Below are 10816 nucleotides of genomic sequence, written 5' to 3' on the forward strand. Positions count from 1 at the left end.
TGCGCGAGGGAATGTTCAAAATCAAGATGGCAACATACCACAACCACAGCCTCAAGACGAGGGGTGGCAAGATCCACCGGTACACCCGGGGGTAACCAAGGGGAACAACAACAACGAGTTATGGAGCAACCCCAACAACTCAACGTTCAAACCATTCATGGAGTAGGGACGTTTAATGTGAATGATCTTAAGAGGTTGCTCACCCATCTTGAGGGAGGTAGGGTAACAGCGACTGCGCAAGCTCCATCCCCTTTCGATGCTGTTGTGCGGGAAGCGTAGCTACCTGCAGGATATAAGAACACAACTAATGACTTGCGTTTTTATGGGAACTCCGACCCCGTGGAATTCCTGGGGCATTTCAACATTGAGATGGATGTATATCAGGTACCTGACTTGGCACGATGCCGTCTTCTGGAGGCCACCTTCAGAGAAGGTGCTCAACATTGGTTCCAAAAACTTGGTCCAAGGGTGATCACATCTTGGGAACAGATGAAAACCTTGTTTCTAACTCAGTTCCAGGCTGCGGTGAAGTATACGCCACCGGTTACCACACTGGCCAATGTGAAACAGAAGGAAGGGGAAAGCTTGACCTCATACTTTAAAAGATTCAATGTAGAGTCTACCTTGGTGGGAGGCGTGATTGATGAGACACTGAAAATACTTCTTATAGCTGGTCTTCGCGTGAGAACAGATTTCTGGAAACACCTGTAAGGAAAGGACCCTGTGTCGTTAACTGATGTACTTGCAAAGGTGGAATCCTTCAAAGCGATTGAGCAATCGCTTGCTGAAACAAAGAAAAATGGTAATACCCACAACTTTAAGGAGCGATCTTAGAGAAGAGACAGATCTGTGAGTCCAGATTATCGGCAGAATACCCGAAGCCCTAATAGGGTGAACGCCGTGAATGTGCGGAGAGAGTGGAGTCCGCCATCAAACTATGAAAAAAGGGTAAGAAATTACACTCCGCTGGCAGCATCCATTGACCATATCTTTAAGGTGAATAAGGATAGGGGAATTTTCAAGAAACCAGACCGTCTGACTTCGTGGCAGAGTAGAGACAAGAAAAAATATTGCGATTACCATGAGTCCACCGGCCATGACACCCACGAGTGTCATCACTCAAAAGATGAAATTGAAGAATTGATCAAGGCTGGATACCTGGGAGAGTGGATTGATAAGGTGAAACGACGCAGAGGGAACGATGATAAGGGGAAAGATGAAAGGCATTCCACACAAGCAGAGGATGTCGAAAAGACAACGGAGGTTAAGTTCCAAAGGGCTGGAAATATTCGGGCATTTGTTAGTGATAGCAATCGAGCGTTGGAAAGGAATGCGAGAGAGGCACGACACCCACCACTCACCAACATTCACAACTTGGAAGATAAACCTCCCAAAATATTCAAAAGGGAATCTGCTGATATTACATTCAGGGAGAGAGAGTCAAGATGAGATCAGCCCCATAACGATGCGCTGGTGATAATTATGCTTATTGGGGCAATGAACGTGCATCGAGTCTTCTTGGACAACGGGAGCTCTGCGAATATCTTGTATTACAACACATACAAAAAATTGGGTTTCCCAGAAAGTGACATGAATTTTGAAGATGCACACGTCTACGGTTTTACTGGAGAGCCAGTAAGAGTTATGGGTTCGGTTAGGCTTCCTGTCACGCTTGGGGAAGGAGCTCTATCTGTCACTCAAATGATAGACTTCAAAGTGCTTGATCAGGACTCCGCGCATAACGTGTTGGTGGGCAGACCTTGGTTGCGAGCGTTCAGGGTGATAACCTCGATACATCACTTGATGATAAAGTTCCCAACACCTAACGAGTGGACAGTCTGAGAGGGTCGCAATACGAGTCACGCGACTCCTATCACAAGGCTATTAAAGAATTTCGCAGGAGAAGGTATGAGGGAAAAAGTCTTCCATTTGAGGATGCGGCGGACATTCAGACAAAACCAAGTGGAGAGGTTCATTCCATTATTTTGTGGAAGGTCCGGAGGAAGAAGAAACTCATGTTACCGAGACCCCTGTTTTGACGTGGGGGAATGTTTCGAGGATCCATAGTGTGGAGGAAGTTGTGGTGAATCATATAGAAGGGATCACGCAGAAGGTGGTTAATGGAGAAAAGTTAGAAGGAAGAAGTGAAATTTTACAAAGCCTCGAAAATAGCCTCAAGGTGGATGCTCCTCAAAACGAGGACGCGCCCTTGGAAAGTGAAAATGAAATTGAGGTTGATGCTCCTCAAAATGAGGACGCGCCCTCCACACCTACATTGCACAAAGCCATGCCTTGTCCTGAGGTGGATGCTCCCACATATAGAAATGCGCCCTCGGATGTAGGAATGGAGGTTGAGGACCCCCGAGACTTTGATTTTGATCTAGATCCTAGAATCCCTATGCCTGCCGAGAAAACGGGGCTAGCCGAAGACACAATATCTGTTCCGATCGACAAGGATGACCCAAGCAAAGTTTTGAAGGTGGGAGATCAACTAAGTTATGAAATGAGGGAAGGGACTTACCCGTTTTTTGATTAAAAATCTCAACATCTTCGCATGGAGTCATTCAAACATGGTGGGAATCGACCAAGGGGTAATGTGTCATCGGTTGAATATTTTCCCTAATTGAACGGGCATACGACAAAAGCGTCGCCCGGTGAGCGGAGAAAGGGCGATATCATTAAAAGAAGAGGTGGACCGACTGTTGGAAGTGGGGTTGATCAAAAAATCTTACTACCCCGAGTGGCTCGCAAATCCAGTGCTTATGAAAAAGCCGAATGGGAAGTGGAGGACATGTGTAGATTTCACAGATCTCAATAAGGCTTGCCCGAAGGACAGCTTTCCGCTCTCATGAATTGATCAGTTGGTTGACGCGACGGCAGGGCATGCCTTGTTAAGCTTTATGGATGCATACTCTGGTTACAATCAAATTCCCATGTACGATCCTGATCAGGAGCATACATCCTTCATTACTGATAGAGGGCTATATTGCTACATAGGGATGCCGTTTGGATTGATCAACGCAAGCGCGACCTACCAACGATCGGTGAACATGATGTTCAAGAATCAGATTGGAAGAACCAAGGAGGTGTATGTTGACGATATATTGGTAAAATCCAAGGAGGCAAACGATCATGTCAAGCACTTGATGGAAAAGTTTAACATTCTAAGGAGGTTTCACATGAAGTTGAATTCGCAGAAGTGCGTGTTCGGTGTGGAGTCGGGCAAGTTTCTTGGGTTCATAGTTAATCATAGAGGAATTGAAGCTAACCTTGCAAAGATCAAAGCACTGCTAGATATGAAATCTTAACCAGTGTGAAGCAGGTGCAAAGCCTAACTGGAAAGATCGCCGTGTTGAACCGATTTGTCTCTGAATCATCCGACAGGTGCAAAGATTTCTTTAAGGCGATCAAAGGGGCAGGGAAAGACTTTGTATGGACACCAGAATGTGAAAAAGCTTTTAGAAGGATAAAGGAACAACTAGGGAAGCCTCCCATATTGTCAAAACCATTAGCTGGGGATTCTTTGATCCTAAACCTTGTAGTTTTTGAGTATTCAATTAGCGCTGTGCTAGTAAGGGAAGAGGATGCGCAACAGTCACCAGTGTATTATGTAAGGAAGCGATTGCACGACGCTAAAACTCGTTATACAAGTATGGAGAAGCTGGTTTATGCCTTGATCCTTGCGTCGAGGAAGCTACGCCCATACTTCCAGGCCCATAGAATTGAAGTCCGTACAACATACCCTCTGTAACAAGTCCTTCACAAGCCAGAATCATCGGGGAGAATGTTGAAATGGGCAGTGGAGTTGGGACAGTTTGACTTGGAATACATGCGCCATACAGCGATTAAAGGACAGGCCTTAGCCGATTTCTTGTTGGAGCTAAATTATACGGTTGATGATAAGGCTTTGGTAGTGCTGCATCCCCCTCATACTGAGGAATGTTTAGAGGAGTTTCCACATCCCTGGTGGATCTTGCATGTGGATGGGGCAGTTAACAATGGAGGAGCGAGCACGGGCATGGTACTCGTGTCTCCGGAAGGCCATCATCCGATGAGTGCAATTCACTTCAAATTTTATGCAACGAATAATGATGCGGAATATGAAGCATTGATCAATGGCCTGAAGATCGCTTTGGAAATGAGAATGCGGAACCTAATTGCAAAGAGCGACTCGTAGTTGGTGGTAAACTAGGTGAATGGGGGGTTTCAAGTTCGCAGACCGCGGACGGAATTGTACTTAAGGTGCACACAGTGACTGATTGGAAAGTTTAAAGAGGTTAGGCTGGAATGTGTACCGCGGGAAAAGAACAGCAACGTGGATTCCTTGGAGAAAATGGGATCCCAGCAGGAGGCTGTGTTGTTGGGATCTATACCCCTAGAAATCCAGGATATTCCTAGTATCCCAGAGGTTAAGGTGATGCAAGTAGATGAGGCTCCCAAGAAAACATAGATGACGCCCATTCTTGATTGTATTCACAAGGGAGCACTTCCTGAGGATAAGTTTAAGGCTAGACGACTCCACTACCAAGTTGCAAGGTATGTGGTATATGATAAAGTTTTGTATATAAGGGGCTTCAATCAACCACTGCTCAGATATATCGATGAAGAAGAGGGAAATTACATCTTAAGGGAAGTACATGAGGGGATCTGTGGTAATCACTCGGGGGTAATTCATTGGCGATGAAAGTTTTGCGCCAAGGTTATTACTGGCCTACTATGACAGTGGATATCGCAAGTTTCGTCAGATCCTGCGATCGTTGCCAATGGTTTGCGAATTACTTATCTATGCCAGCAACGCTCTTGACGCCTATGGTGAGCCCATTGCCATTTGCCATGTGGGGGATTGATCTTATTGGAGAACTACCTAAGGCTAAAGGAGATGTCAAGTATGCAGTGGTCGTGGTTGATTACTTTACTAAATGGGCAGAAGCCATGCCATTGGCAACTATCACCGCAAAGAAAATTAAAGAATTTGTCTTCAACTCTATCGTGTGCAGGTTTGGTATTCCTTACCAACTTGTCTCTGACAATGGCAAGCAGTTTCACAGCAAGGAGTTGCGGCATTTATGTGAGGATCTGAAAATTAAGAAGGAGTTTGCAGCGGTCTATCATCCGCAAAGCAATGGGCAAACAGAGGCCGTGAATAAAATAATAAAGCATACCCTTAAGACAAAACTGGAAGAACGCAAAGGGAATTGGCCTAATGAACTCCCAAAAGTGATGTGGTCCTACAACACTACTCGAAGATCTACTACGGGGAAACTCCGTTTATGCTGACTTACGGATATGAAGCTATGGTCCCCGTGGAGGTGGGCTCTGGGTTGCTTCGTAGAGATCGTTACACGGAGGAAGATGCAGAAGTTAACCAGAGTCTTCATTTGGATCTCTTGGAAGAAGCAAGGGAAAATTCCCAGTTAAGGCTTGTGGCATATCAACAGCGTGCTGCAAGGTATTACAATAAGAAGGTAAAGGGACAGTTGCTGAAGGTGGGAGATCTGGTACTCAAGAAGGTGATACCAAACACAAAGAATCCCCAACATGGAGTATTTGGAGCTAATTGGGAAGGACCGTACAAGATTAAAGCAATTATATGGAAGGGTACTTATCACGTTGAAGATTTGGAAGGAAAGCTGATTTCGCGAGCATGGAACACGGAGCATCTTCGAAAGTATTATCAGTAAGGCGCGACTTTGGCCCCTTACATATCATATTTATATTATATAGGGTTGTGCCCAAATTATAGGCTAGAAGCAATAAAATTCCTCCTAGCCTAGGGGGTAGTGCATGTACTACTTACCTTAGAACTAGTTGAAGGATCATTTTTTGAATAAATTCCCCACAGAGCATAGTAGCCGTGGGACTGGTACACTTTTGACACCAGAGCACATTATTAATAAAAACTTTGAAAAATTCCAATGGCTGTTTGCTTGTAGATTTTCTTGGTTATATGACGTGTCCTACCACAGGACGCGCCCTGAGAAGTAGTCCTTTATTTATATTTGTAAAAGCACGATTAGTAAAGGGAACACTAAAGAAAACTCACATAAAAATGGAACTAGGACGCGTCTTGGGTCTAAGGCCGCGCCCAAGTAATCTTGGTTGATGCTCCTTTAATTAGTGCTCCTTTAATTTTAGTATTCCATAATTGAAAATGAGGACGCGTTCTTATTAGGGACGCGTCCAGCCTGATATGTCGAAAATACTTATCTTCAAAAATGAAAGGTAGACGCGTCGAAACAATAGGATGCATCCATCTGTATTATGCCTTGCCTAATTACAAAAGTCTATGGTGCTGGAATTGAATTAATACATAAGGAAGACGCATCCCAAAATGAGGACGCACCCTTGCAGGACATCTTCTTAGCTTGTAATGATAAAGGGGATAATAACAGGATTTGAAAGGCGATGCGTCCTCAGCTTAGGACACGCCCATATGTATGACAAAACAAGATTAAGAAAGTAAAAAAAGATACGCATGAAGATAATTAAAAGGGAGAGAACCTTATGAAAGTACCAACAAACAAAATTCAGAAATAATCATAAGTTTACAACTTGCAAGGCTTAAAAGGGGCGTGCACCCTTAAGATAATTCAGATAAAAAGTTCATAAATAAACATGAGACGCATCCTAGACAGGGGGCGCATCCTGAGGCTTGTCCTGGTCTTTCGGGGAAGAAGGTGGAGGCTGAGTCTGAAGTGGAGAAGGTGTTGGGGACGCGTCGTCCTCTTCCAAGCCAAAGATGATCCTCTTGCTTTTGATGGAATCTGCAGCCCTGATCCTGAATTCATTTACCCATTTCTGGGTGTCTTCATCAAATTTGGAGAAAGGATATTCTGGGTCATTTTCTATAAACCCAGAACACCATTCCTCGAATCCAGCAGCAAAACCATTTTGGTATACCAACTTCTTCTCTTCTTTACATCCATGTAACCTGTCATCATTTAGAGTATCCAATTCCAGTTGCATGGTGGAATTCAGAGTGACAACACTCTCCATAGCCTTTTCCACAGAGGTAATAGTACCTTTGAGCTGCGCCTTCTCACCCTCAAGACGCGTCCTGTCTCGTTGCAATCGCTTGATCTCAACATCCTTCTCTTGGGCGAGCAAAGTAATGCTCTTCTCCAAAGATCTGATTTTGTCTTCAGCCTGACTTTTAGCAGTGTCAGTGACAGCAAGACGCGCCCTGAGTCTAGAAGCCATGTTGGTAATTTTCCTAGCATGCAAATGGAGCTCGGCTGCTGCTTCCACCATGGCTTGCTCTGTTTGTTCTTCTGTCCTGGAAGTCCATCCTCTAACTTCATCTTCAATGAAGGCGCCAACTGAGGACGTGCCCAGATATCTGATAATAAAGGATTGGTCATCTGGAACTGTCTTTTGACGCTTTGAGGGCGCGTCGTCCTTATCCGAGATGTTCACCACAGTGGTGTCAATTATCTTTGGTGGAGGGGAAGGAGTGGCAGCAGGCAAAAGATCTTTGACTTTTGGATCTGGCTTAACAGGAGCTTGCTTTCTGGCTCTCAGTTTCTTAGTGGCTCCAATGGCAAACCCTTTAGGAAGAGAAGTCATGTATGTGGCATAAACATGAAAAAACGTTAGACATGGACGCGCCAAGTTATAAGGACGCGCCAAATAAGTTATGGCAGTAATATTAAAATGGCAAGTGCACATAATGGTTTTATACATAATAAAATTTTGTGAAGAACTGGACGCATCCTGTGTGATATGATGTATCATGTGAGAACCATATAATGTAAAAGTTTTTTACAAGCATCTAAACCACATAAAGGACACGGAGACGCGTCCAGATAGCATGACGCGCCAAGAGCAAAATGTGTAGATTGTAAATGCATGTGTAAAGTGGAAGCTGTGTGTATGATGATGCATGTATGACGAGTCCTAAGTCCATGACACGTCCTATGTCCAATAATTCTTACCTTGCTCTAAATCCACTTGTCTACTAATGTCCAGTTGGACTAATTCTGTTACATTGAGCCCTCTAGCCTTTTCAGAAGCAGTAAGGATGGGTTTCCCATTATAAAAATCATGATATTTACAAATGGAACCCACCCTTTCGGACAAAGCCCCAATCTTTTTAAGATTGGCTTCTGTAATCATCTCTTCGAGATTAAAGTGCTTCTCAGCATATGCCAGCACCTTCTCTACTCTCTTTTTTCTCTTTCCCGTTAGCTCTTTTTAGGTTCTTTTGTCTAAAGGAGAAACGAGGATGTCAAAATCAGAAAAAAGGAATGGAAAATTAAGAAATAGAACGCGTCCTAAAATAAGGGCGCGTCTTATTAATGTTTCTTACTTGGCTCTAGATTGAAGCATACGCGGGCCCTTTTTACATCATAAATATAGAAGAACGGCTCCTTCTAGTCCCTCTCGTGGCTGATTTTACCATCATTAAACCCTTTGTTGTTCAGCCACTTATTGAAAACTAAGAAGTGGTAGCCTGGGATAGAATTCCTGATGCTGAAGAAATAGCTGAATTCTTTTATGGAGGGCGCGCCCAACCCCAAATTATGGTACATGATGTATAAGGCCCATGCTAGTTTGTAGGAGTTTGGGGACAATTGGATTGGGGCAATGTCGTACCATTTCAAGATCTTCTTAATATAAGGATGTAGGGGCGCGCCCACACCCAGGGAAATGAGTTTGGGGGTGAGCACCATCCTGGGAATCCTCAGATTCTCCATGGTGAAGAGATGAGGCCTCATCTTGCGCAGAGGACGTGCCCAGATTCCCTCCATGTCATAGTTCTTCATATTCCAGCCAATCTCCAATTCCGTGGCTGTTGAATTCATGCCAACACAATCCAACTTATTTTCGCTCTTTCTCCAGACATTCTTTTCTGATTCAGGAAGATCCTCAAGCTCTTTCTAGTCAAAATTAAGTTCTACATCTTCTGGTTCCCAGTGTTCAAAAGGAGTGTCAGATTTTTGGGGGGAAATGGGATATTTGTCAGGATCAGGAACTCTTTGCCTAAATTCACTCTCACTATGAGGAGAGGACGCGCCCGGAGCAGGTGACGCATCCTAAGAAGGGGACGCGTCCTCCTCAGAGACAATCACACGAGAAGGAGGATTAGTTGTGGGGATAATCTCATCATCGGACCAATCTTCGATGGCTGCCCTAGTATTGAGAATTGGAGTTCTTTTATGTTTTACTTTACTTTTTCTCATCCTAGAGCCTATAGGGACGTGATCCATGGAGTCAGAACTAGAATCTGCCATGATCGAAGATTTTGATTTGAGAAATTCAAAGACGCACACTTCCGCCTCAAGAAAGGGAGTAGTCCTATGAGATTCAGAAGGCTCAGGAGGAAATAAATTGGAGGAGGAGAGTAGATCCCTATACGCTTTTTTAGAGCCTTAAATGGATGAAAAGGGGAATAAGATGCATCCTCCATCTGAAATAAGAATGGAAAAGATCTTGAGGACGCGTCCAGGTTTAAAGAAAAAGAAGGAATCGGAAATATAAAGAAATATATACGGATGGAAAAGCAAGTGAGATATTATGAAAAGACGCGTCCTATAGAATCTATCGCAGGGAGTTAACTAAGACAAAGTAGTGTATGACGCGTCCTAATATGACAGCGCGTCTACTCTATTTGTGTTAAATAAAACAAACAAACAACTTAGCTTACAACAGAAAATATGACGCACCCTCAGTGGTAGACGCATCCAAAATGGTTAAAATACAATGGAATTCTAATCGATTGTGGGCAATTTGGGGAAATTAAATTAAATCCTAGAAACAGTCAATTGTGGAATCAAAAGAGCAAAACATGGTGGTTGTTGTATATATACACAAAATAAAGTGAAAAACAGTTGAGTAAAAGATAAGAATGTGAACAGTCTTTTGCTTATCATGGTTAATTTACTTGACAAAATGGAGAAATAAAAGAAGATTTACATACCTTGTGAGTTGTGGATTGATTGGCCGGAAGGAATCGGACAATAGACGGGTGAATCGTCGGAATATTGGGTCTGGAGTTTCAAGGCGGCGATGGTGGCGGTTTTCTGAGAGAGAAAAGAGGGAAGTGATAATGAGAAATTATTTTAGGGTATTTATAGGGAAATGGATGATGACATGTATAATAGTTGTCACGCAACATTAAATTTTGAGAATATGGAGAGTTGATGCGTCAAGGTCTAAGGATGCGTCCTGATCAGTGACAAAGAGGCAATCCAAAATTTTTCTTGTGGTTTTAAGTAAAAATTCCAATTTTATTTTCAACTGCAAATGGAATTTGGGGGGTAGTTGTTATACCCAAAATTTGGCATTAGATCAATGCGGGTCAAACGCGGGTTAATTAGAGTCAAACTCGATGTTGTGTTGTAAAGGAGGAAATCAGGACGCGCCCATGTGGTTAGGACGCGTCCACCATGGTGGGAGTGTACTAAAGGATAGTCCTGTGGCAGAGAAATTTTGAGGTACGCGCCTAGGAGGTAGGACGCATCTTGTATGTGTGGAATGTCATGAGAGGTAATTGTTGAAGAAAGGATACATGCATCATAAAGGCCAGGACGTGCCCAGTGTCCCAGTACACGTCCTGTGTTTTAGAAGTACATTTCAAGGGTGAGCTTAGGATAAAGCAACAATGGAAATGAGAGATTATCTTTCTTACTAACGTATTTATTGCAGGTACTCATTGAAGAATTCCCTCCTCGAGACGGTCAAGGAGGGGGATGTCCGTGAAAAGCTTGAAGGCCTCCAAGGGTATGCCTGATGATTGAAGGCCTCCTCCTGTATTCAACGGGTGTCCTCGTTAGGGATGTGGGGTTAACTTTGGTGTGTGCTTTGGGAACTTTGT

The 10816-nt window shown here is 43.7% G+C and overlaps 1 protein-coding gene across 1 annotated transcript; it reads left to right on the plus strand.

Annotated features, from left to right (window-relative positions):
* The first annotated feature begins 5294 nt into the window (after window positions 1-5294).
* Window positions 5295-5681, plus strand: LOC141721586 (uncharacterized). The gene has a single exon (XM_074524600.1). It carries the CDS (start codon window positions 5295-5297, stop codon window positions 5679-5681), a length of 387 nt encoding a protein of 128 aa, XP_074380701.1.
* The last annotated feature ends 5135 nt before the right edge of the window (window positions 5682-10816 follow it).

This window comes from Apium graveolens, chromosome 1 (assembly GCF_009905375.1).
Source record: "Apium graveolens cultivar Ventura chromosome 1, ASM990537v1, whole genome shotgun sequence".
Taxonomy (NCBI): domain Eukaryota; kingdom Viridiplantae; phylum Streptophyta; class Magnoliopsida; order Apiales; family Apiaceae; genus Apium; species Apium graveolens.

Coding starts and splice junctions, on each gene's coding strand:
- LOC141721586 (XM_074524600.1), top strand. CDS start 5,295: ATGGTCCCCGTGGAGGTGGGCTCTGGGTTGCTTCGTAGAGATCGTTAC.